This window comes from Bos taurus, chromosome 25 (genome assembly GCF_002263795.3).
Source record: "Bos taurus isolate L1 Dominette 01449 registration number 42190680 breed Hereford chromosome 25, ARS-UCD2.0, whole genome shotgun sequence".
In the NCBI taxonomy this organism is placed as follows: Eukaryota; Metazoa; Chordata; class Mammalia; order Artiodactyla; family Bovidae; genus Bos; species Bos taurus.
The window spans coordinates 36,826,719-36,853,815 of NC_037352.1; the positions used below are offsets into that span (position 1 = coordinate 36,826,719).

The 27,097-nt window shown below is 42.4% G+C and overlaps 2 protein-coding genes and 1 long non-coding RNA gene across 13 annotated transcripts in view; 1 reads left to right on the top strand and 2 right to left on the bottom strand.

Moving 5' to 3' along the window:
- Positions 1–9,828, bottom strand: part of TMEM225B (transmembrane protein 225B) — a 22,142-nt gene extending 12,314 nt beyond the window's left edge. For 2 of the 4 annotated variants that reach the window (XR_009492790.1, XR_003032530.2), the window contains exons 1-3: positions 9,769–9,828; positions 9,370–9,530; positions 2,609–3,787 (exon numbers count right to left, since the gene is read on the bottom strand). The gene's annotated coding sequence lies outside the window, so the exon portion shown is untranslated. Of the gene's footprint in view, positions 1–2,608; positions 3,788–9,369; positions 9,531–9,768 lie in introns of those variants that run through there. The other 2 variants (XM_059881283.1, XM_059881282.1) reach the window with 1 other exon arrangement.
- The window catches only part of LOC112444278 (uncharacterized), an 18,413-nt gene extending 6,386 nt beyond the window's left edge, over positions 1–12,027 (top strand). The window contains exons 2-3 of the long non-coding RNA XR_009492933.1: positions 10,126–10,474; positions 10,792–12,027. This is a non-coding gene — a long non-coding RNA (uncharacterized lncRNA). The remainder of the gene's footprint in view (positions 1–10,125; positions 10,475–10,791) is intronic.
- ZNF655 (zinc finger protein 655) overlaps positions 12,027–27,097 on the bottom strand; it is a 16,134-nt gene continuing 1,063 nt past the window's right edge. For 3 of the 8 annotated variants that reach the window (XM_010819497.4, XM_024984715.2, XM_024984714.2), the window contains exons 2-6: positions 26,755–26,917; positions 25,510–25,595; positions 24,990–25,116; positions 18,524–18,628; positions 12,027–18,010 (exon numbers count right to left, since the gene is read on the bottom strand). In XM_010819497.4, the coding sequence (XP_010817799.1) occupies positions 16,620–18,010; positions 18,524–18,628; positions 24,990–25,116; positions 25,510–25,595; positions 26,755–26,890 (1,845 nt within the window). In that variant the 5' untranslated portion in view covers positions 26,891–26,917 and the 3' untranslated portion in view covers positions 12,027–16,619. Of the gene's footprint in view, positions 18,011–18,523; positions 18,629–23,202; positions 24,036–24,989; positions 25,117–25,509; positions 25,596–26,754; positions 26,918–27,097 lie in introns of those variants that run through there. The other 5 variants (XM_010819498.4, XM_024984716.2, XM_005225032.5 and 2 more) reach the window with 4 other exon arrangements.

Genomic DNA, 27,097 nt, shown 5'->3' on the forward strand with positions numbered 1-27,097 from the left:
CTTACTTTCAAATGATTCAGGGCGGGGGAAAGCACATAAATAGAAAGCAAATATGGAAATATGGTAATACTGTTTATCTAAGTGGAGGATATATAGGGTGTTCATTAGTCTACTCTTTGAAGTTTTCTGTATGTAAATCAGATTAAAAGTCAGAAAAAACAAAGAGACCTTGCCTGAGAACACACACAGCCAGAACCTGACCTGGGTTTATCATTCAGCCACTCAACACAAGTGCCTTCTCTAATAACAGATGTCAGGTGAGGTGCACACAGTCCCTGCCCTCACCAAGCTTGCAACTAGCACAACAGGAAACTAGCACAAACAGATAAATCATTTTTTTAAAGTGTGATCAGTGCACAAAGAAGTAGAGCATGCTGTGGGAACTGTAGAGTGAGAACAATTCAGTCCAAGGGAAGACATGCCAAGGAGGCCCTTCTAGACAGAATCTTATGCCCAAACAGGGATTGCAATGTGCAAAGATTTTTACCTGCTCTCCAGCAAGAACTATTGTACATTGTACTTTGTGTATATGCACCAGTGTGCACAAACAGGACAAAAGTCTGACTTACCTTTATGATGGGTGTTTTCTAGTCAATTCTAGTTCTGCCTACTTTTTTCTTTTTACCCTTTGCTGGTCGCAACTCATTACAGTAAATTAATTTTGTGCCCCCCCCCCCGCCCCGAGTGGCTCTTAACCTACATTTGAAAAATACAATGGCACCCCACTCCAGTACTCTTGCCTGGAAAATCCCATGGACGGAGGAGCCTGGTGGGCTGCAGTCCATGGGGTCGCTAAGAGTCGGACACAACTGAGCGACTTCACTTTCACTTTTCACTTTCATGCATTGGAGAAGGAAATGGCAACCCACTCCAGTGTTCTTGCCAGGAGAATCCCAGGGACGGGGAGGCCTGGTGGGCTGCCATCTATGGGGTCACACAGAGTCGGACACGACTGAAGCGACTTAGCAGCAGCAGCAATGAATTTCAGAATGTCTGGCATAAGGGGTGGCCACAGAGGGCTGGAGAAGTCAGTGGGCAGAGCTGGGATGAGAACGGTCTTGTTGATTTCAACATGAGGGCTGTGATGGGCTTTTGTGGGGATGAAAACAGTCACTTCTGGATGCCACTGTGGAAATTTGTCTTCTTCTTCCTCCTATCTCCCTTTGCCCGAAGACTCTTACCTCTTCAACCACAGCATAGGAAATGCCTCTCTCTCGGGGGGCCCAAGGCTGTATTCAAGGTATGGCTAGGAACTGCCAAGCCAGCCCCTCCCAGGATAAGAAATTGAGAAAGTGTATGTAAGTATCAGAAATTTAGAAAGTGTATTCAAGTTATCGTCTCCTCAGGAAGCATTTTCGTGCTTTCCCAGGTCTAGAGTAGAGGGACAGACAAGGGAGGAGAGAACTGTCTGTTCGAAAAGTCGGTGGAGAGCCTGTGAGCTGGAGCTAGAACCTTTAGAGTTCTGATTCCCCTGGGTTCTGTGCTTTCCTGGTCCCATGCTCTAAAGGGAAAACCCAAGTTACCCAAATTGAAGTTTTACTGCATATAACACAACCAGAACCTATCAATAAGCAGGCTCGTAGGGCCCCCACCCAATAGCTGGTTCCACTCCCAGTGCAAAGGTCCCTCCCACCACTCCTTCCATCTAGCCTGGGTCAAAAAACTTAGGGCTAAAGAAAAGTGTCCAGTGGATTAATTAGCTAAGCCACTGGCAACCTGGATATAATCAGTTTCAATGGAGCAGAAGCAGTGCCCTGTGCTAAGTGAATGGCAGTTACAAAGATAACAGCAACTGGTGAAAAAAAATTTAAGGATATGAGAGCAAAGCATGTGTATGACTAGAATTCAATCAGAGAAGGAAAATCATGATGCGACAGACAGACACACACACACACCTGGCCCGATAAAGGCAAAGAAGAATCCAGGGGAAGGCAGACTAGTTTCAGGCCCAGCCCCAGTCAGGGGAGTCAACAGATCAGCAACAATACCACATGTGAGCTACAAAATCACTGCTGCCTCTCTTCTGCCCTCTAACTCTCCCAAGAATCTCCCTGAGAGCCCAGACAGACTGAAAAACAGAAGAAAGGAGAAGTCTGACACATGCAGTTCAGTCTACTGGATTCTACACATAGCAAAGCCCATGATGTGATACTGAGAAATTATTTGGCTTAGAAAATTGGCCCATTTATTTAAAGCTTCTATAACATATAAAACAAAGAGAGATTCAGTAGTCTGCAGGATACTGAGGAGCAAAAATGGTGGCCCTAGAAAACCCAAGAGCCACTTCCATGTACAGTGACAACCAACAGGACAGGTGAGATAGAAGGAAACTATTGGTTTCAAGGGTCATCCTGCTGCTTTCCTGATCCATGAGTCTGAATCCCCCTGATTTGTTCTTCCCTGGAATGGACCTAACTCATCCTGTTTTCAGAAGATGACTGTAGAGATTTGAAAAACCAACCATAGAATCTCTCTCTGATGTAGATCCTCAAGATCAAATAAAAAGTAGTGCAAACTAAAAGTTCCATTTCAGTCACCCCCTCCATGGCGTCACTCTACCCCTTCTGCGCCCCTTTCTGACACACAGCAAGGCTCTCCCCATACCCACCATTCCCCCAACGTGAACTGGCCAATGCTGAGTAAGGCGGGAACTCTATCTAAAGGTTCTCATGCACTGAATGCATAAGAGATTTGTCTACTGTGTGGATTCTCAGGTCTTAGTAAGAGGTGAACTATGACTGAAGACAGTCCACATTCTCTACAGGCAAAGGTTTTCTCCCCAGTGCAAGTTCTCTGATGTCGGAGCTGAACTCCGACCAAAGGCTTTACCACCTTCACTTCATTTATGGTTTCTCTCTTGTATGGGTTCCCAGGTGATGAATAAGGTATGAACTGTGCTTGAAGGTTTTCCCACATTCTTTACATTTGGAAGATTTTACTCCACTGTGAGTCTTCTGGTGCTGAATGAGGTAGGAGTTGCAACTAAATGCCTTCCCACATTCACTGCACTCATAAGGTCTTTCTCCAGTGTGAATTCTGTGATGTTTGAAAAAGAGTGAACTCCTACTGAAAGATTTCCCACACTCATTACAGCCATAAGGAGTCTCTCCTGTATGGACCCTCTGATGTTCAACAAGGTGTGAGTTCCGACTGTAAGCTTTCCCACAGTCACTGCACTCGTAGGGTCTCTCTTTGGTGTGAACTCGCTGATGTTCTGTTAGATGTGAGCTCTGGCTGAAGGCCTTTCCACATTTGGTACATTCATAGGGTTTCTCCCTAGAGTGGATTCTCTGATGTCGGAGGAGACTTGAGCTCCGGCCGAAGGCTTTTCCACACTCGTTACACAGGTAAGGCATCTCTCCCGTGTGGGTGACCTGATGCTGGATGAGGTGTGAGCTGCGCCGGAAGGCCCTCCCACACTCATCACATTCATAGGGTTTCTCCTCAGTATGAATTCTTTGATGCTGAGACAGATTTGAACTATGGCCAAAGGCTTTTCCACATACATGACACTTGTAAGGCTTCTCTTGCGTGTGGATTTTCTTATGCTGAATAAGGTATGCATTCCGCCTGAATAATTTCCCACAAACATTGCACATTTGAGATTTCTCTTCAATAAGAACATATGACTGCTGGATGAAGTCTGACATGTTACTGAAGTTTCGCCCATATTCATAGGGTCCCTCATGTTTGTTTTGTTCACATTCATCTCCTTCATGTGGTCGTGTCCCTACTTCAAGAGTTTTCTGCTTTATAATTAATTGATCCTCAGTCCAGGTCTCACCATCTGACAGAAAATACAAAAAAGGTATATGTAACAGTAAAAACTCCTGGTGGGAAACAGGATGATTAAAGTATTCCAGGTTATTTGGTTCAAAAAAGTATGAAAAATGGCCTTGAAGTACAGGGGGAAAAAATGGATACAAGCTGAGCAGATCTGGAGAAAGTAGTGAGTAAACTAAAGTGAGGATTTATAAATGAAGTACCTAATCAGACAAGTACACTGGAATTAGCAGAATAGGAAAACAGAGTTTGAGGAAAGTGAGATCTTCTCAGAACACAGGAAGGGTGATGCTGGGGATTCTGAATGGAGAGAGGCAGGGACTGAGCAGATAAACCAAAGAGAACTTCACGCAAAGGTTCTGTCCACATGGTACCCTGGCCACATGGGTTGTCACTGTGGTAACAGGAAATACTCCCCATAACCAGACGCAGCACCTTCCTCATTCCTGCTGTCTCTCTCCACAGACAGACGCTCACATGCTCACTCACATGACATACTCAGACCTTAGAGGAACCGTTTTAGAAATGGTGCCAACTGAGAGGATTTGATAAAGAGAGGGGGAGAAGAGGAGGAAATGCTTAAAGTATGAAGCATGGGGTAGCAAGAAATACTTCCGTTATCTATTTCAGCTCTATTCCATATCTTTCATGTCTATTTCTAAGAGAACCAACAAAAACCAACTCTGCACCCTAGTTGTATCTAAGGGAGACAATGGAAAAAATCCGTTTACTATTAATACATTTCTCCTCCTAAGTTTTACTTATTAAATATGACTTACTGAAGTGCAGTATGTTACAGAAAGAAGGCCTCGGCTTAGAGTAATATTTCTGGAAGAAGGGGACGCTGAGGAATATCCAATGTAGTATCATTTCCATTAGCAATCAAAGTAAAACACATGCAGCCCAGATTTTAGTAGGGAATGGTCATTGTCTTTAAGGAATTTAGTAATTATCTGATATCAGAGAACCATATTTACATTTGTTCTCCACCTCCAGATATGTCTTCTATACATTCCATTGGGATATTGGTTTTAATTTTTTGTGCGTGTGATGGGAACCTTTAAGATCTACTCTATAAGCAACTCTCAAATATACAACATGGTATTGCTAACTGTAGTCACCATGTTATACCTCAGCTTCCTGGGACTGACTTACCTTAGAGCTGTAAGTTTATACTTTTGACGCCCTTCATCCAGTTCTCCCACTCCCCACACCCCACTTTTGGCAACACCAACGTGTTCTCTGTATGCATGAGCTTGGATTTTTCAGATTCCACACACATGTGAGGTAATACAATGTTTGTCCTTCTCTGACTTATTTCACTTAGCATAATGCCCTCCAGGTCCATCCATGCTGTTACAAGGGCATTATTTGCATCTTTCTTATGGCTGGATAATATTTGTCTGCTGGTGGACACTTCGGTTGTTCCATGTCTTGGCTACTGTAAATAATGCTGCAATGAACTTGGATTTCATTTCCTCTGAATAAATACCCAGAAGTAGAATCACTGGATCATATGGTAGTTCTATATTTAACTTTATGAGAAACCTCTGTACCATTTTCCATAATGGCTACACCAATTTACATTCCCACCAACAGTACAGGAGGGTTCCTTTTTCACCACATCTTCATCAACACTTGTTATTTCTTGTCTTTTTGATAACAGTTATTCTAACAGGTGGGAGTGGATTGCTGGTTTACTGTTTGTACGTCCCCTTGCACAAGTGTTTACTTACCTGTTAGACTGCAAGCTCTGAGGGAGCAGAGAGAGACTTAGGTTTCTTCTCCATCTTCCTGATCTGGCCTCTGCCTGTTTTTCCAGCCTCATTCTGATCTTCTCCCCACACGAAGCCTCTTTACTACCTGTTGAACCACTCTCGTCACATGTGATGGCTGTGACATTCTAGATAAGGTGCCTTTTACTTGGCCCACTGCCCAACATGGTTGAGACTGTCAACCTCACTGCGCTCAAGCCCTGTTCAACATCACCTCCTCCATGAAGCTGAAGGTGATCCTTGAAATATTCCTCAAGTCACATAACAGTCACTCAGAACATTTTATTGAGCACCAACAACATGCCAGGTACAGTTCCAGACTCTGAGATCTGTCAATAAGCAAAACAAAAAAAATCCTCTTCCATTTTACTAAAGGAGATGGACAACAGACTATGTAAATTACATACTGTTAAAAGATTATAAAGATGCTATAAAAGCAAAAAAGCAAGGAACAAGGATTAGAGTGCCTGGGAGAGTGGGCAAAGGAGATGCAGTTTTAAATACCATGATCAAAGGAAGACTAAGAAAACGGCATTTAAGCAAAGACTTGAAGGAGATAAGGATTTCTGAGAAAGAGGATTACAAATAGAAGAAACAGCAACTGCAAAGGCACTGGGTATTCCTGAAGGCAAGTGTGACTGGAGCAGAATGAGCAAGAGAGAGAGGAGTAAGAAATGAGGTCAGAGACATAAAAGAGGATCAGAGAACACAGGCCACTGTGGCCACAGGTTTGTAAAGAGGTTTTACACTGAGCGAGATGGGAAGCCACTGAAGGGTTCTGACCAGAGGAAGACAATATCTGACACTTCAACAGGATCATGCTGGCTGCCATGCTGAGGAGAGACCACGGGGAGGCAAGTGCAGAGACAGGACAAGCAACCAGGCTGTGGCAACAATCCAGGTGAGAGACGATGGTGACATGAACCAAGATGGCGGCAGAGGAGGCGGTAAGAAGTAATTGGACTCTGGAGAGAAATGCTGACAGTCACATGGGTGGGATTCCTGACTGATGGATACGGATATGAAAGAAACAGGGGTTTCCCTCTAGATTGAGTAGCTGGAGGGATGGTGTTACCATCTCCTGAGATGGGTGGTGAGATGTGCAGTATTCATCAACCAGCTACAGCATCTCCAATAATTAAAAACAAGATTTCCAAGTGGCAGCTGTCATACCAGTCTCTTGAGATCGACTTGTCCCAAACTGGCACATACACTTCCAGTGTGCGAGTATTTGGTATATTCTTCAACTCTCCTGCAGCTTTAACATTTTTCGGAAAAAAAAAAAACACGGAAGGAGGCAACAGTGACCAGTGACTCTCTTCTCTGCTCCACATTCACTCAGTAAACAAATACTGTTGCTTCTACCTATGATGTACTTCTTGATTTTTTGCCCCTGCTTTCCTATTATCACTGCTAATATGCTCAAGTCAGATTCTAATCACCTCTCACACTAAACAGACCAGAATCTCTTCCTTGATCTGCAAGCTCATCTGCTAGCCTCCTGTGAAGCAAAGTTTATGTGCTTCAATTTCTAACAAACAAAATCTAAACTCTTTGGCTGGCCCGGTGTCCATCTTCCACGATCTTACACCACTCTGCCTTTACAGTCATCCTCTATCAGTCTACTCTGTGGTCCAATTACTCTGAACTGTTCCCCGAACATTTATCTCCCCACACAATTCCTTCTCCATTCAACTTTCTACCTCCACCTGCTACAGGTGGTTTCACTGCCAAGGGCCCAGATTCAATCCCTGGTCGGGGAACTAAGATCCCACAAGCTGCATGGTGTGACCCAAAACAAGAAAGAAACAGGTGGACAAACAGGAGTGGGAAAGACCCTGAGAAGGCAAGAGACAGAATCAGGAGAAAATGGTGCTGCCTATACCAAAGAACAAGAGTTTCAAAGAAGAGCAATCATGTCAATAAAAATACTAAGGGGTCAAAAAAAATTAGGGCTGAAGGAAAAAAAAGTGTCCAATGGATTCATTCGTTAAGCTACTGGCAACCTGGATATAATCAGTTTCGATGGAGTAAAAGCGGTGCCCTGAGCTAAGTGAATGGCAGTTACAAAGCTAACAGCAAGTGGTGAAGGTTTTTTTTAAGAGGTATGAGAGCAAAGGGAACAAAGGTGATTACACCTCTACTGCTGAGTCAACCACCAAGTCCCACAGGCTTCCATGTAAACGTCTCTAGCGTGTGTGTATTTATTTCCTTCTGGGCAGCCACCAGTCTATTTCAGGAGCTTGAGGGAGGAGCCTGCCCTGCACTGAGGTGACATGCATGGGACACTGGGATGTGTGTGATTTGGGGAGATAGAGGGTGTAGGCAACAGTGATGCAGAAAAAGGACACAAAGGCACAACAGCAGGTAAAGCAGAGTGTTTTTGGCATCTCCTCGTGCAGACACACCAGTCTGGCAGAGCCTGTATGGGGAAACATGGAGACAACGTTTAAAGCTGGGTTCAGATCACGCTGCAGAGGACCCTGAATGCCGGGACCCGAATGCCAGGTTATAGAGAATAGACTGTATACAGTAGGCACTGTGAACTAACATAAATAAATGAGTATTTTAGGAAGGTAAATAAGACACTTGGCCTTAGAAAGATGACCACTGAGGAGCCTGTGTAAGAGTCTATCCCTTCTGACCTAAAACCTGATTCTTTTCTTACTCTAAATTCTTTCAAGGCCAAACATATGACTTTCTAAGGCCTCCAGGGCCAATATCCAGTTGACAAGGCTCTCCTCTTGTGAACTTTCACACTGTTTATTATCCCATAATCTCTCATAGATAACTATTCCAACTCAACTCTAAGCTGGTGGCAGGGGCTAGATTTTCTTCCAACTTAGTCTCAGTACCTTGTAATAACAATTCAATAAATACTTGAGTTAAAAATTAGCCTAAAACAGAATTAGAGGCTAAACATGTAAAATAGTCTCCCAAACATAAACCTTCTCAAAATCCTTGATGTGGATTATCTAAGCCCTTGTCCCTCAATTAAATAATCCAATCCACTTTTTTTTAAAGGCCAAGATACAGCTTCCCAGGTACAGCTTCCCAGGTGGCACAGTTGGTAAAGAACCCGCCTGCCAATGCAAGAGACACAAGAAACATGGGTTTGATCCCTGGGTGAGGAAGATCCCCTGGAGAAGGAAATGGCAACCCATTCCAGTACTCTTGCCTGGAAAATTCCATGGGCAGGAGCCTGGCAGGCTAGTCCATGAGGTCACAAAGAGTCAGACATGACAGCGTGCACATGCGAGCACTACACACACACACACACCAGATAATGGGGGGATAGTAGATTGAAATTTCAATGCTGATGTCTACAGTTCAATCTCATTTTCCATCAGCGGGTGGCTGGCCTGTCTACTGTACTCCACAGGCAGGGCACTCTCTTGAAGTTTATATCCTGGGTGGAAAATGTATCTTTCCTAATGATGAAAGACAGCTTGCCAAGAGAAGCCCAGTCTTTTCCTGGTACTTGGGATATAGGACACACTTGGCTGGGTTCATTCACTTATTCAGTTTACTTAGCCTCTCAAAGGCCAAGCAAGTTAACAGGTGCTGGAATGACAGATCCGAAAGACTTAGTGACATGGACAGTGCTGCTGCAGGTCTGCTCCACAGTAAGAGAGAAAATATTAGTGATAGGCTTCATTTACATGTAACAGAGCTTTAGGTTAAAAAAAAAAAAGTAAGTGTCTCGAACCAGGGTATTTCTAAGTGCACGGTTAAGCATGTCCATCTGATCTGAGGCCTCAATGGAAAGGACAAACTTTAGAAACAGAAAGCAGCTAGGTCAGCTCCTCACCCTTGGTCTTTCGAGGCTCCTGCTCGGGGGATGGACACGGGGAATCCAGGGACATCTGCTCGGGCGGTTTCTCCATGGACTGGGTCCAAACCCCGGTGCCGCTCCAAGGCCAAAGTCTTCTCTACAAGTCTTCAGAATCCGACACAGGGGAGGGGCAGCCACTTCAGGACAGAGAGCGAGAGGGGACAGATGTAGGGGAAACAGTAGGTGCCGCTTCCCAAAAGGCTCCCTGCCGGGGGTCGGACGGAGGAGCCCTGTCCTCCCAGCAGGCAGGCTGGGCCCAGCCGCGGGGAGCGCCCGGCCGGCAGCACGCCCCACCCCGGTCCCACTGGGGTCCCCCCGGCCCGACTCTCTTCGCCGCCCCGCGGACAGCCGGCCCGGCCCGGCCCGGACACTCACGCCCTCCGCTGGCCGATAGCGGCAGCGTCCGCCACCACGGCCTCCAGGGAGACCGGAAACGCGGGTTCCTCGGCGCGCACTTCCGGGGCCATCTAGGCAGCTCGGAGGTCTAATCTCGATCGCGAGTTCCCTGAGGATCCCCTGCGGGGTTGGGCTCAGAGGCGTCGTGTGGGGGCTTCCTTAGGCGTTTGTCCTCCTTCCCGAGGAGAGATTGAAGGAGGATGGAAGAGATTTCTCTTTTTGACCCTCATTGCCTAGGTGGACTTAGGACCTAAATTGGTTGTTTTTTCTTTATCATTCCGGTGTGCACCCTCCTCCGCTCTGCTCCACCCATCTCTACACCCCCGTTTCTTTCAGATCACAGGCCACGATGACCCTGCGGGCCTAGACCGGTTATCTACTCCCTCCGTGCAGCCCGTTGTGGCTTCAACACAGCCTCCCTGTTTTGCCTGGCGCACACGAAGAGGAGGAACACACCAAACGGGTGAAAGAGGAAGAAAAGCCTTAGATACAGGGTCAAGATCCAAACGCCTACTGCACCTGGAGTACTGGTTTGCAGAGGCATTATCTCATATGCTGAAGCAGGAAAAAGGGTTAAGGCAATGAGTTGTTCATGATCAAGGATTCTCCTGGTAAAGTCAAAAACGACAGCTACCAGTTGTGGAGCACTGAAAACTGACATCCCATTAACCCTCACAACAGTCCCGTAAGTTGGTATTTTTTACCATGTGCCAGAAGCGGCAGTTAGTGAGTGAACTAGAAGCAGGATTCAAACCCTGGCCTGTTCAAACCAGAGCCTGGAGGCTAACCACAATCAGCAAAGAAAAATGAAGGAAGACTGGGGGGAGTATTGTAACATGAGAAACTGCTAGAAAGAAAAACTTGTAATTATGCCCGAGTTGTAAAATTTATAGCATGGATGACATACAAACATAAGAGAGTAACCATTTTCTTAAAGTGAAGTGAATGGGATGAGGCAGCAAAATAATTCTAAAATAAATATTTTCTCTTTGATTTGTACAGAGCACCATCTATTTGAAACCATTCTTGGATTTTTCAACTACAAATTGGCACTTGTCAAGAGCATTTGCCAGCGACTGAACAGCAAGGGCATTCACCATCTGCCAGTGCTGCTGCAGTTGCTGACCTTCGATGTTCCCTGAAGGGAATTCAGGGTGGAGAGTGAGGCACCCTACTGGTATAACAGGTCTTTAGACATATTTTTAGAACTGATTTCATGATCCCAATCCTTGCATCTCCTCATATCTAGAAAAGCACTAAATCCTTTCATGATGATATCAGCTCCTCGTGACTAGCAGAAACCCTTTTATAAAATGAGTGCTTCCAAAGTTTATGCATTTTTTTTTATGCGTTTGTCACTTCTAAGTCAGGCTTTCTCGAGAGCTAACATTTCCTCAATGGTTTCCGTCTCCTCCCTCCCTCCCTCCTTTTCATCTTTTTTTCCTTCCCTTTCTTTTTCAGAAACCACCTTATCAATTTCTAAGCATTTTGAATTCCTAAAATGTGAACTGTTAAGTGGTCTGCCATTTGGCCCTAAAACAACTCTGGGCTCTCATGGCCTGTTTTTATCTGTACCATATGATTTTATTTCATCAGAACTTCATGTATTTGGACAGTAATAAACAACACAGGCAATGGCATCCCACTCCAGTACTGTTGCCTGGAAAATCCCATGGACAGAGGAGCCTGGTAGGCTGCAGTCCATGGGGTCGCTAAGAGTCAGACACGACTGAGCAACTTCACTTTCACTTTTCACTTGCATGCATTGGAGAAGGAAATGGCAACCCACTCCAGTGTTCTTGCCTGGAGAATCCCATGGACAGAGAAGCCTGGTAGGCTGCAGTCCATGGGGTCACACAGAATCAGACACGACTGAAGCAACTTAGCAAACAACACAGAATCTAAGCCAAAAAAAAAAAAAAAGAGTGCTGCTTTGCATTGAACTCCCCCTTCACCATTGCATTGAAACCCCCCTGGAGAAGGGAATGGCAACTCACTCCAGTCTTCTTGCCTGGAAAACCCCATGGACAGAGGAGCCTGGCGGACCCCAATCTGTGGAGTCACAAAGAGTTGGACACGACTGAGCAACTAACACATACACATACACCCTTCACTGAAATCTTGTATGTTGACTTACCCCCACTGCTGCTTTGGAGCAGTCTCTCAGAGCTATCTGAGGTGCTGTCTCCCAGGCTACAATCAGCATTTTGCCCCAAATAAAACTTAACTCGCAATGCTCATGTTGTACATCTTTTTAATCGACAGATTTAACACTGGCTCCTTCATGCACTCAAATCTTGAAAGAAGTGTAAGACATAATGCCATATGATACAGATGTTAAACACATCAGTTTGCAGACTCCAGCAGGAATTGCCCGTTAGAAGGCATGTCCTACCACACACCCCCCACAGTGCCTAATGATTCCTCTAGTTATATTTAAGTTCTCTGAAGCTGAGCGCCGAAGAATTGATGCTTTTGAACTGTGGTGTTGGAGAAGACTCTTGAAAGTCCCTTGGACAGCAAGGAGATCCAACAGTCCATCCTAAAGGAAATCAGTCCTGAATAGTCATTGGAAGGACTGATGCTGAAGCTGAAACTCCAATACTTTGGCCACCTGATGAGAAGAAGTGACACTAGAAAAGACCCTGATGCTGGAAAAGATTGAAGGTGGGAGAACGGGACAATAGAGGATGAGATGGTTGGATGGCATCACCGATTGAATGGACATGAGTTTGAGTAAGCTCCAGGAGTTGGTGATGGACAGGAAAGCCTGGCGTGCTACAGTCCAAGACTCAGCGACTGAGCTGAACTGAAATGAAACTCAGGGTGTCCCTCCCTGGACAATGCTAGTCCTGCACTGGTAAATACTTGCTCATTCATTCCCTCATTTTTAGATTTTATGCTAAGTATCTCTAATATGGTGGTTTTGATATTATTATTTACACTAATAACTTTTGGGCACTTACTATATGACCAGTAGCTTTTACATTATCTCATTTAATATTCATGCTATTATTCACCACATTGTATAGCCAAAACTAGGAAGGCTAGGGAAAATGTCCAAAGTCATAGCTAATAAAGTTCAAACATAGGTAGGCCTAATTCCAAACTCATTGCTTTGACTAGTCTTTTTTACTCAATGGATTAATTCATTTGATTAGGTTAACTGTATCCATTGGCTGGCACTAAACATACTGTCTGGCAACTATATGACTGAATGAATGAAAGGACATACCAGGTTAAACTTTTCAATGTGAGAAATTCCAGTTTCTGAGATAACCCGCTAGGGGCTTCCTTTGAACTTCTTAAATTCTCAGTTACCCATGTGGTATGTCCTAGGATGAGGCATTCTCCGAAGACCTCATTACTGCCTTGAAAATGCCACATTCATTCTTCTGCGGGACTTCTGACATACTTTTGCCTTAAAACACTCCATGCTCTCCATCTTTCTAGTCTCCCTCTATCTACTCTTGCTCAAGCTGAAAACCTAGGACTCAAACTTGATGTTCCCATTGCCCACCCACTTTGCTCCACCGCTGAATATAACCAGAGGCGGTAAACAAACTTTGATAAGGATATGTACCCATCAGTAAGTTCTAGTTAGCAGAAAAAAGTGCATTTGGGGCACAAAGAAGTGTAAATATAAACCTACTGATGGCAGTGGGGATCTCTTAGCAGGAGATGGGAATTTGGGAGATCTAACCCGTGGCCTAACATTGTCAAAACCGTCTGTGGGAGGGGGATGGTTCTACCTAGCTTTCAGAAGATACTGGGGTATTTTCTCCCAGCTTCCTGGAGCTCTGGGAGCATTTAGGATCAGCTGAAAACTGATGGTGAATCAAGTATGTAATAGGGAATGAAGAGCTATCAAAGAAAATGTCTCTTCTCTGAGTTCTGAGATACGTTAGACACCAACATCAAGATGACGGAAAGCTTTAGAGTCAAATATCCCTGACTTTGAGCCATTAACTTGCTGTGTGATCCTATAGGTTCTTCAACCTCTCTACACCTCAGTGTCTCTGTTACAGTTTGTTCCCTTAAAGAGCTATGAGGATTGTTCAAATATGTGCATATATACATAGATGTGTACACAAGCAGGTGAAGAGACAAACTTAGGTGTCCCAACTATTAGATTTCTTCTCTTCCTTCCCCGTCTTCAAGACTAAAAAGACTAAGAACACATATTATATTGGATCAATTAAATATCAGCAAGCTTAAATGGACAAGTTACTTGTCCTCAAGGATTATTTTGATTTCTCATTTTAAAAGAATTTTTTGATTGAAGTATAGTTGATTTACAATGTTATGCTGATCTGGTTTCTCATTTTTTGAAGTTTTATTGAAAAAACACATTCTACCTAGCTCTACTCAACCCATTTACTTCATATGCCAACAGCATCCCAGTCAAGTAACCCTTTAAAGTTGTAAACATTTAGGCTTTATTCCAGAGTTCTGTGGAGGACCAAGCACTATACCTGCAGGAAGGAGTGACCTACTCCTGCTGTGAGTCAGCTTTCTGGAAAGAATTGAGTTGCAGACAGGAAGGTGATTCTAAGATCCCCAAGTACTTTGGGCTGAGGACTTCAGATTTTATTTGAAACAGATTCTCAAAGTATCAAACACACCTTTATTCAAGTGGAAGTACAAAAAGCACATTCCTAAGCCAAACGCATAACATGTGATTTTTACATTTCCTGATATTTAGAGATTACTCAACCTGCTGTTTCATAATCACCAGAGGTAACTACTGGTGGTCTCTATTAGTAGGATATACATATTCATAGATAGGAAAGAAAAAAAAAACATGCATTTTTTTTCATATGCTTTTACATTTAGATCAATTCATTTAGGTCCCTACCTTGTCCAGATGAGATCCTATGCTTGCTGATGGCTAAAAGGTAAAATACGGCAGTAGAACTACCCTAAAGCTTATTAGGCAGAAGAGGCTTACAAAGTAAGCAATGCATTTTTGTATTAGTTGGTAAGGATCCCTAGTATTTTAACAGGTGAACTCAATCGCTGGGACAACTACTAGAGTTTTAAATAACACTTGCTTTATTCACAAAATGTTATGATGCTTAAGATGGGAAAATACAATCAAATACTTTGACATCATCTGCAGAATCATGAACTCTTGCTAGGTGTTATGACAGTGACCCTGATCTGTGGAGCCAACGTCTGTGATCAGTTTCATCAATCAAAAAAAAAAAGTTTTTATATGGCCTGTAGACGCTTGTAAAATACAAAAAAAAAAAATATATATATATATATATATGATATGTAAACAATTCCAAACAATGAAGCAACTGTAACAGTTAAATGTTTACAGACTTTTCTGCCATTCTTGAAATACTATCTTGAGATACTACACAAAACCCGCAATATCAGATGGAAGGCAGTATTCCTTTATGAAGATCTCTGATCTCTTAACGTACGTTCTTTATGTTTTGCCCTATCGAAGGCAGACTTGAGTGTTCTGCTGGCCTTTAATGGACATAAATCATCCTGAACTTAGACATGCAGAATAGACACCAAATATAGCTAGGCTACCACCAGTATTGTCAGCTTCTAATGTCTTTCTCATCTCTCTTAGAAGGCTGTGAATGCTAACACAGCTAAGAACTTGGGCGTCACTTGAAAATGTTTAGCTTCTTGCCAGACTCAGGGGAAACAGAATCCTTCATACTCATGAACAGACAAGAGTGTGAAAATCCATTTCTTCTAAAGATATTTTGCTTAGGAAAGACACCCAAAAAGTAAGTAGGGATGGCATACCACTGGCTTAAAGCTTAAAACTAGGAAACGATCACTGAAGGTGCTTAAGAGAATGGAGAAACCAACATGAACCCAAATGCTGTGGCTGGAAAGGAATAGGATCCTCAGCAAAGAGCAGGCCCAAGAGTCTGTTTTGGAAAGAACTCTGGCTGAGAACAGTAGAAAAAGCTAAATGAGAGAAACTTTCCAGAAGTTATTGTTTTAACGTTGGTGTATTAATGTATCAGGGAAGCATTTATTGGACAATAAAAACCAATTTCAGGAAAAATAAAAATGTTTATAGGCCACATTAAAATAAAAAAGCTGGAGTTCCATAAATAAAGTATACATACCTACTTATAACACCTATTAAATAAAAGAATGCCATGAGAAAACAGCACTGCATTCACCAAGTCACTCCTCTGACTAGACTCTTCCGCAGTGAAAAAGACTGGGACTATGCATTAACTATTTTATACACAAATAATAATTTTCCCTTCAATATTTTGATATTAACTGAAGCCTGAAATATGGTGCTAAATTTTTCCACTTGCATTGTATCAGACTCCAGTCTGGTGTGGACATTCTGATGATGAAAAAAGACTTGAACTCCTACTGAAAGACTTGTCACATTTCCTATACCCAAAGGACTTCCCTTGGGTATGGATTCTTTACTGCTGAATGAGGGCTGGAAATATGGCTGAATCCTCCCACACATACACATTACATTCATAGGTATTCGGCATGAAATGAATTTGATGCTCAACAAGGTAGTTTCTTTGACTGAAGGCTTTTTCACATTCATTACAGCAATGGAATTTTATTCCAGTATCAATTCTCCAATGATACTAAGGTAGGAAAATAGTGTGAAGCATCTATCACATTCAATGTATTTGTAGGTTTTCTCATTGGTATGGGTTTGCAGGTGTCAAGAGTGCAACACTGACAACTTTCCAATGTTTGTCACATTCAGGTTTCCCTCTGGTATGAATTCCTCGATGCTGAATGAAGGTTGAGCTGGGACTGAAGGCTTTACCACAGTCAGGACACACGTGATGGCTCCCTGGTGTGACATATCATATGTTGAATGAGGCCTGAACTTGATTAAATGTCTCCCCATGTTCATTACATTCATAAGGTTTCTCTTTGGTATGAATTCCTTGATGGTGGACAAGGTGGGCTCTCTGACTGAGGCTCTTTTCCCACGCATCACAATCAAAGGCTTTTTCTCTGGTGAGGACTTCCTGTTGCAGGACAAGATCTGAGCTATGGCTGAAATTATCCTCATAATCATTACACTCATAGGATTTCTCTTTCCTATGAACTTTGTGATGCTGAATAAGGCATGCGGTTTGACTAAAAGCTTTTCCACTTTCACTAGATTCATGCGGTTTCTCTGTGTGAATTCTTTGATGCTGAATAAGATGAGAATTCAACCTGAAGTCTTTTCCACATTCATTACACGTATAGGGCTTTTCTCTGGGACGAATTCCTTGATGTTTAATAAAGGTCAACCCGCAGTTATTGTATTCATAGGACTTCTCTTCATCATGGACCTTCTGATGTTCAGCTTGATGTGAGGTGTGACAGAAATCACTGCCACACACAGTACACTTACAAGGCATCTCTCTATGAACTCTCTGATGTTGAGTGAGGTGTACACTACGACTGAAGACCCTTTCACAACTGCTACATTTATAAGATTTTGCTCTAGTGTGAACCCTCTTATGCTGAAGTATGTCTGAGCTCTGATTACAAGATTTGTCAGACGCCTCACAGGATTTATCAGATGCTTCACATTTATAGGGTTTTTCTCTAGTGTGTATTCTTTTATGTCGACTAAGACTTGAACTCTGACTGAAAGATTTTTCACATTCTTTACATTTGTAGGGTTTCTCTCTAGTATGAATTCTCTGATGTCTAGAAAGGGCTGAGCTCTGATGGAAGATTTTCTCACATGCATCACATTTATAAGATTTCTCAGTGGTAGGAATGCTCTCACAGTTACTAAGGTGGGAGAGTTCCATTAAACTGTCCTTATAATCATTACTGTGAAAATCCTGCGTTAGATTTATTTGTTCCTGTTTACCCGCTGAATTCTGGTTGAGGCTCACATCGTACTTATCAATGTCATCAACATTCTGTATTCTAAGAACTCTCTGATCTGTATCAAGAGTAGAGTCCAGACTGAAGCTTTTTTCAAGTTCATTACATTCATTGTTCTTCTCACTGGTGAAGGTTTTCTTACTGATTGTTATTTGCCTAAACTCTCTCTCCAGGAAGAGAAATTTTCTTAGGATTTCCTGAAGCCTTTCTAATCTGTCCTCAGGCTTATACACTTCTCTAGTCTCAGGAACTTGGGCAATATCCTTTTTGAATCTTCCTACTCTCACTTTGTATGAATGTACTTCTTCTGGAATTTTCTGCTTAGGAATCAACAGCTTGTTCTCGTCTCTGGTATCTCCATCTGATTCAATATATAAATAGAAAATGCAAATATAATCTGTACCCTGTGCTTAGAAAAAGAAAACTTAGAGGAGAAAACTAAATAATCTACAGTCTACCAGGGTAAGAGAAGTTTATTTACTTTGAAACACAGGCACAAAATCTCAACAGCAGATGTACGGGCATGAATAGGAGCAGTGAGGCAGGATCCAAGTGGTTCAGGGTGTGACAGAAACAGAGGGCAGGTTCAGCAGAGTAAGGAGATAACCAATTAAGGTGTTTCAACAGAGATAACAGGGAACTAGTTCAACAGAATTATAGATAAGTAACTTGAATAGGGACCTACTACATCTTATGGATAAGGGACAAAATAACTGGAAAGAGTTCATCAAAAAAAAAGGGGGGGGGAGGAAAGAGCTCTTTATTCAGGGATACAGACAGAGCTCTTCACTGACTTCCAAAGCAGCTACAGCTTGGCTTAACAACTAGACTCTACTTCCCAACTAGTTCATCTGATTGATTCTGCCTTACTCACCTGAGCAGTCATCTCTTAAGACTTCTCTATTCTTAGTTTCCAGATCAAAGACTTGTAGATCTTGTTCCAGCTGGGAGATCCCATCAGGCTTGAAAATTGGAAATCCTGCTCACAGAGAAGGAAATGGGATGTGGCATTTTACCCCCAGATACTACATTTTTCTCTTAATTAGTGGTTAATGGAGAGAGAAAGTAAATTCTTAGAAGACATTAGGAAGGCCTGGAGAGTGAGAAAGCCAAAGACCTTCAACACAGAATTCATGTTTGTGCTCTAGAAAGAGGTATGCTAAGGGGCAAGCTAAGGAGCATTTAAACATACTCAGTTAAAAATATTCATTTAAACATACTCAGACCAGGGAATTTGTGCATAAGTAAGTGTGTACCTATCTTCACAGAAATTATCACTCTTACTCTTTACCTATTGCTTATAGATCAATCTTTGTATCAGACCCAATCTATAAGTATTAGACCTGGTCAAAATGGAGGGTGTCAAAATATGACTCTGCTGGACTACAGGAAGGTCAATTCTCAGGCACCTGTTGTATGGTGAGCTAAACTGTAGCAATAAAATCAGTGAAGACTGAATAAATACTGCAAGGACCAATTTCAGGAAATAATTCATTTTAGGGCATATGAGGAAACAAGTAATAATATGACACATCCTTACCCCTTAGGAGCTATACTCTTGTTGAACAAATGTTTATGGGGTGCCCACTATATGCAAAGTATGTAGGAAATAAGAGCCCAGGCAGATACAGTCCATCCCCTCAAGGACCTTACACTCTAATTGCAGAGACAGAAACAACTTACTGTAATATTATGTAGTGAGGAAAGTGCAATAAAAGTTCATTTTCACATAAAATGGTCTCTCTGGCTTGCCTAATGGACTGCTAAGATCTAATCTCTTTTAAAGCAAAAGCAAGAGGCAGTCTGCTTCTGAGGGGAGAACTATTACAGTATCAAAGGGGCAGTTTTTACATGTCCTCAGCCCACAAAGCTTCTAGTAGCACACATGCAAGGTCTCACTCAAGCCCCTCATCTCCAAAAGCCTTTCTCTTCACGTACTGAATGTCTACAGAGCGTATTATTTGTTCCTATCCTGTGCTGTGCTTAGTTGTTCAGTTGTGTCCGACCCTTTGAGACTCCACGTGCTATAGCCCACCAGGCTCCTCTGTCCATGGGGATTCTCCAGGCAAGAACACTGGAGTGGGTAGCCTATCCCTTCTCCAGGGAACTTCCCAACCCAGGAATCGAGCCGGGGTCTCCTGCATTACAGGCAGATTCTTTACCAGCTGAGCTACCTGGGAAGCCCCCTTCTATCCTGACATATCTCTACATAATGGAGTTTTATAGACGTTTAAAAACTGTTTCTTGGTATTATCATTCCTATTTGATTTATAAACTTTGATAACAGAGACTATATACATTGTATCGTGCACTTCTTTCGACTCATTTACTTAAGAGCTACTCATTGACTGCTAATTTTGTGCCTAAGTGTCAACAGGTAATCAAGAAAACTATGATAAACCAATAGCTGTCCTATGAGATTCCACGTGAGAGTCTATGAGCAGGGAGACCAGAATAGATGTAAGAAAGGCATTTACTGTGTTTCTGAATTCTCTTGGGCATAAATAGAGTCAATTCTCTTTCTGGACATTTATTAATTTAGTTAAGATCATCTATGTCAAATCAAATAGTTTTTTCAAGTTTAAGGGAAAAAAAAGGGCATGAAGCAGCAACTACCCTACTCAAAATTCTGGTAACACAATTTGCAATTTTTAATAGATATTTATTAAGATATTTCTAAAAAAAAAAAAGATATTTCTAAGTATTTGATAATCAAAATTAATTTTCGTTACTCTTTGAAGTGAAAAGTGAAAGCTTTAGTCGCTTAGTTGTGTTTGACTCTTTGCGACCCCATGGACTGTAGCCCACCAGGGCTCCTCTGTCCATGGAATTCTACAGGCAAGAATACTGGAGTGGGTTGCCATTTCCTTCTCCATAGGATCTTCCTGACCCAGGGATCAAATCCAGGTCTCCTGCATTGCAGGCAGATTCTTTACCATTAGAACCACCAGGGAAGCCCCTCTTTACTCTATATGTACACTTAAATCACATACACAGAATAAAAAAGATCATCTTCGTGTGGGATTAGGAGTTTGATTTTAGACATGTGTTTAAGGTAATATGCAGGAAGGTATAAAAGAGAATGCCTAGCAGTGAGAGATACAAGACTGCAATTTAGAAAAGAAAACAGGATCCAATATACAGGCTTAAATTTAAAAGTCACTTGTATTATCAAAATATTAAGCTAAGATTCACTAAGCTTTGGTAGGTGCAAAGTGTCATTCCAAGAATCTTATAAACTTTCACTTACTCAATACTCACCACACCTTCATGAGATAGGAATTATTACTGTGCCAATTTTACAAACAAAGATTTGGAAAACTAAGATTCAGAGAGGTTAAGTAACTCACCCAAGGTCATGATAACCAGTGAAGCTAGGGCTCAGACACTTTTATTTCAGAAACTGGCCTTTAAATAATCTGCTAGTAAAATAAATAATGATTGTGAATGATATCTATCCCTTCCTCTAAATATGTACAGAAAGAGAACAGAAGACCAACATAGTGACAATGAAGCAAAAGGTGAAAACAGTAAAAAGAACAGAGAACCTGTAATTAGAACAATACATAGAGAGTCAGGATCCAACAGATTGAGAATCATGACTCTTAATTAAAAGGGATGTAAGAGAACATTTAGTGTCAAAGAAATGAAAATCTCTTTATAATAAAAACCCAAACCACTGGGCACAGTCTGAGCAATATTCAATTTGAGAAAATAGCATTATAAAGAAATAATTGAACACTCTCCTGAAATTTGTTTGTATTAAGAAATCTGATCCATAGCTCATTCTCTCTTACTGTCCTTTCCAAAAAAAAAAAAAATTTAAGTAACTACCACTAGCCCCGTACTTACATATATAAACTAATTTAATCCTTGGCATAACTCAGAAAGCAGACATTATTTTTCATGTTTTATAGATGAAAAAAACCATTATAATCCATTTATAAATAATCTCCTCAATCACAGGCAAATGGATCTCACAGTTAATATTCTTTCCAATCTATAAGAGTCACAGAGAGCACTAAAGCAGGTTTTCTTACTACTGGCCTGAATGCTTTTTTCCTAGATTTAAGTCAAAAATCTATGCTTTCAAAATATGCATTTGCTTTAAGTTTTTCCTATCTAAAATTACTTATTAAAACATTTTGATTTTTTAAACTGCAACCTTGATAGTGTTCTAATTTTTAACTTCACCTGATCTTTAAAAACAACATTTAAAATTCACCTCATTGTTTGTTGCCTGTACCAGTGTTGTGCTAAGATTTTAGCCATCTGAAAGCTTCATGCTTCTCTTCCTGATGGTTAACACACAAAATCTCTCCTTAGGAATACATTCTTGTGTAGATATCTATTTACGATGGAATGTATCCTTTAACAATTTTACTTTTTCTTGAATCCATGCCCTTTCTGCTCCCAAACTGTATAAACTCACGCTTGTCTGTCCAATTTATTGTGCCTATTTTAAATTATCATCAGAATACTGAGCCATAAAAATATACAAAACACCACATGTGGTTGAACTGACTGTCCTAAAGTATAAAACAGTGAAAAAGCATGGGCTTCAGAGTCAGATCTGAGCCCCTAACCTAGCTTTCACCCTGAGTGGATCACTTAACTTCTCTTAGCCTCAACCACCTCAGGTAAAAAACAGAATAACATCTGCTGAAAGAGTTACAGTAAGGATTAAGTGAGAGATACATAAAGTACCTAGTATCAGTGAATAGCTGTGGCAGTGAGAAACATTCTACACAAAATCATTTCTCTCCTCATGACATTGACTTCAAAAAGGAAGGGCTATGTGCCAAACATTCCTGATTTACCAACTCCCTCATCACCCAGCAGTTCTGTTAAGCAGGTTTCTAATGCTGTCGTCTAAGAGGGCATCTGCCACACTGCCCCATGTGAAATACAATCCATGTCTTTTTCCTGATCTTAATCTCCAGCACTAAGTCACAGATAATTTCCCTTTGGGCATGACCCCCAAGCCAGTATTTCACTCACTGTCAATAGTATATGCTTCTTTTTAAGATTAAGTAACGAAAATTTTTGCCTAGTATTTTATTACTCTGTTCCTACTCTGTATATTTACACTATGTAGTGGAAGCACTTAACCAAAAGACCAAGGCTCTGATATCTGTGACAAATACAGCTCAGAGGTACTGTCATGGGAAAAAGATATGAATTGGAACCCACAGCTGCTAAGTCAGAGGCTGAGTTATAAAGTGCTTATTTTACAATGCCAAACATTAAGCTAACTACAGGTGGAGTTTGCTGAATCCCCAAATATGAAAATGACTTCCCAAAGACTGTCAAAAATAGACAGTCAAAAAAAAGACAGCCTCAAGGAGAGGCTGAGCACTTGGTCAAAGAGCAAGTTGAGTAGTAGGGTTTCTTGAATGTAATTGTGCCCAGCATGTGCGAGTGTACAAACGTGTCCTGTGCATGTGCAGAGATGACAGAGGAAATGGGATCAAATTCAGCCTAATAGTAAGCTGTGTTATTAGGCTGAATGAAGTACTAAGAAGATGCTTTACTTCAAAAAGTAGACAGGTAAACTGTTGGAAATTATGTAATTATTAGGTAAAATTAACAGTAATTTACAATTACATATCACTTTGTAATTTACAAGTTGTTAAATATACATTGGATTTAATAGCCTGAAATAACCTGAATTCTTTTGCCCTCCCATTTGCCCTCCATCAAAGAGCCTTTAAGGAACACTTGATCCAGGAGGATTATATAAATGCATCAATCTATACAATACTGTAAAGAATAAAGGAGACAAAGACAGGACCCTGGAGGGGGTCACAGGGATTTAAAGGAAGGAAAAGACTAGAATGTTAAACATGAGGAAGGCCCAGGGGTCTCAGGAGATTCACGCAACAGATGGGGCAGTTTGTGTTCACTATGGAAAAGGAGGGGCACATAGCATGTGTTCCACAGTCTAGAATAACATGGAAAGGTCATAACTGAAGAGCTGGAGTCGAACTCTGTGGTTTCTGAGAACACAAGTCGATGACCACCAACCATGGCTTCTGAATGAACTCAAAATTCAAGGTTCAAAATTCTGGTTGCAACGGAGGGCATCCTTGGCCCTTGGAAATTTATCAAAGGTGATTTGAGGAGCTGCAATTTTACACAGTGGTAGCCTCCTGGGAAACATCTACTCCATCAATCAAGTGTAAGATCTCACAATCGTGGAAAAGGAGCTTCCGAGCGGGGACGAGCACTATCGATGGGAAGCCGACACCTGGGCCATCTCCTGGAGATTCCTGCTGAAAGGATGGCAAGTGTTTCTCCAGAGAAAGCACTTGCCTGGGTATGACTCAGGGCCGGGCAGGAATTCACACTATGAATCCGGGTGGTGGGAAGGCGGAGAAGTATGCCTACAAAGATCAAAGAGCCAGGAATGGAAAACACACTACAAACCTTCCCAGCGGGCAGGCTGCCTCCCCACAGACAAGAATTAATCAAGGAGACAAAACACCACCCTGGATGCCACCAGCACAGGCAAAGCAAAAAAGAAAAAAAAAGAGAAAGAAAAGAAAGAGTGTGATTAAGTACTTACATAACAAAGAAAAGAGTAGCAGAGACAGGCCAAAAAAGAAAGAGGAAAAGGAGCAATGTTCACACCAAGGCGGGTGCTGGCAGCTCCCCCTGATGCTTCTCTAGAGCACTACAAGTTGCCTCATCTCAGCTGCCAACTGCACCATCCAAATGACAAAGGAGAGACTTGGTCTAAGTGTGAGACACTACTGCTCGGGTGAAGCAGGGATTACTGTCTGGATGACTCACTGAAATGTACTGGCAGTAAGTCATGCCTTGAGATCAAGCCTCTGAAATTCTGCCTGCTTGCAGATGAATTAAGGGGTCTTAAGAGGTGAGGGATTACTCAATGAAGATTTTAGCCTATCTTGAAAAAAAAAAAAAGGCATTTCTTCTTCCAAGAAAAATGGGAAACTCTCAGATACAGGGGCACTGAATTACCAGGAAGAAAAGTGTCTGGTTGTGGGTTGGGAGGCCCTAGAGTCCCTCTCATAAAAAAGGGAAAGATACGGAAATTGAGAACTCGCAAAGCACCAGCAAGTTTCCCTTTAGTAACAGGGAACAGATGTCCCACAAAAGCAGTAAACGTTAACTGAGGATAAGGAGTAGAATGTCTCCTCTTGACATCCCCAAAGGAAACCCACTCCCAGAGGAGATGACCTTAAAGACTGAGGTCTCAAGAGGTTCTAAGACCTGGAATTTGAGCCCCACTCAGAGACCTCATACCTACTCAAAAACAAGGAAGTAAAGAAACCCTAATAGGTAAACTGAATAATAGGAAAGGCAATCCTTACCCAGTGAGACCAGGTTCCCATAATTCTCTAACATCACTTCTCTGTAGAGAGCCCTCTGAACAGGGTCCAGGCATCCCCATTCCTCTCGAGTAAGGTGCACAGCCACATCCTCGAATGTCACAAATTCCTGAAATAACACAGCCTGGCTGCTCTGGCGAAGGCGGCCACCACAGCATCACGGCCAGAGGACAAAGATGACACAGAGGGTCTGCAGTGTGCATTTACGTTGGAAAGGAGGGAGAACAGAGGAGCATCTTGGGAATAGGTTCCACAACCTTTTAACATCTAATAAGCACCCATGATAGCACCAAGGATAAAGGAACAGTGTTTACTGGTGGTATTGGGGAGATGGAAAGGTGTTTCTGTGAAGTCCGGGTCTCTGAGGAAGACAGGCACCCAAGCCGGGATCTGCTATTAAAAAAAGATCTCCAGGCAAGGCTCATGGATGGGATGAGGAAAAGGGCCACGCTCAATCAGCAGCAATAGTCCCTGAGGAAAAGCAGAGGGTTCCTCAGCTCACCTGGTACCTGGCTGTCAGGAGCGCAGCTGCCTGGTCTCCTGGGCTTCCCTCGTGGGGAAGAGAAGACACCTGGGGAACAGGTGGAGCTGAGGGAGGAGAAAGGAGCCAAGAGTGAGAGCAGCCCTTCCCAGGGTGCCCTCACAAAAGAGAGTCAGTGGGACCCTTCTTCACATCGACATTACAGCAAAACCAATGAATGTTTATCAGATACTGAGTTTGTCCTGCACCATCTCAACACCTGCATGCCCTCCTTCCACGTGTTTAGACCCATGATTCAGGATTTTATTATGAAATCTCATATTGCACTATACCCCCATGTCATGACATGAATGTCATGTCAAAAAAGTGAGCACCATTACCTGTTTTGCAGATGGCAAAGCCAAGCATAAAGGTTCGCAGTGACTCATCCAAGGCCATGGTTATTTAGTAGACTTCTGACCCTCTCTCAGACACTGCTCTGTAAACTTTTGAGAATGAGCACTGTCTCTGCAACCAGTGTGTAAAGCCCCCAAGAATAAGGAATGGTCATCTGTTTCCTCATAATCCTTTCTACACTAGCACAATGCCCCACAGCACTTAAAAGGCATTCGGTCGGTGTTCATGACACACAGGTTATTTCAGGCACTGCAGTTGGCCACAAGTAAATCTCAAACTTCATACAAAACAAAGGGAGTACAAGACAGATCAACCTATCTCTATAACACATAAAAATGTTATTTTACAGTCTGTATGTGATATGTATACATTGCTCCAAGCCCTGGGCTCAACCAAGGAATTAAATGGTTGCTTTCTTGATCAAAATTAGAGCAGTCAAAAACACTGCAGTTGCAACATAATGGCAGCTGGTAAAGCCCAAAAGGTCAAGGAGGGAAGAAACTTAAGTTAAAGAAACAGAGGGTAGGGACAGGTCCTAAATCTAAGAGGAAGTGAAAGCGAGGCAAGGACTGTGAGGGGTGGCAAAAGCAGCATTTCTTCTAACTTATGTGGTAACTGGCATGAAGTGAAAATTACATGAAAGAAAAAAGCCTGAATAGAGTGAGTGAAGACCACTCTGCCTATTAAAGGACAGGCTGACCTCCACAGAGGGGCCCCGATCAGGACTGAATTGAGCCACATCTGTCCCTCCCTTCCAGACCTCCCTCTAGGGGCCATCCTCTCATTGAAGCCCCTGGTCTCTCTCATCCCAGGCCCAGGAGCCCCTCTACATTCCCATTCTCCTGGATGGAAGTGTTCTCTCTGCCTTACCCCCAGTGAGTCCCTGTTCCATGTCGGTGTCCTGCACGAACTGAGGCTCTGGGGACAGACCCTCAGAGTGGGTCTCCAAGGACTGAAACTGGACCACTGGAGATTCTGCTGCTTCCTGGGCTGATACCTCCTCCATCCCTGTTCTGGAGGACAATGACCATCACTGCGGAGTGAGATGAGGAGAAATTATTGTAACAAGTTAAAATAGCCCATCATTTGACACCCTCATGACTTAACCAAGTATCTTACACACTGCAGACACAGTGAAAATACTTAATAACAATTAACCACCTAAATATAGAGCAGAAAGAAAAATGGACATCATTCACTTTCAGACAGTTAA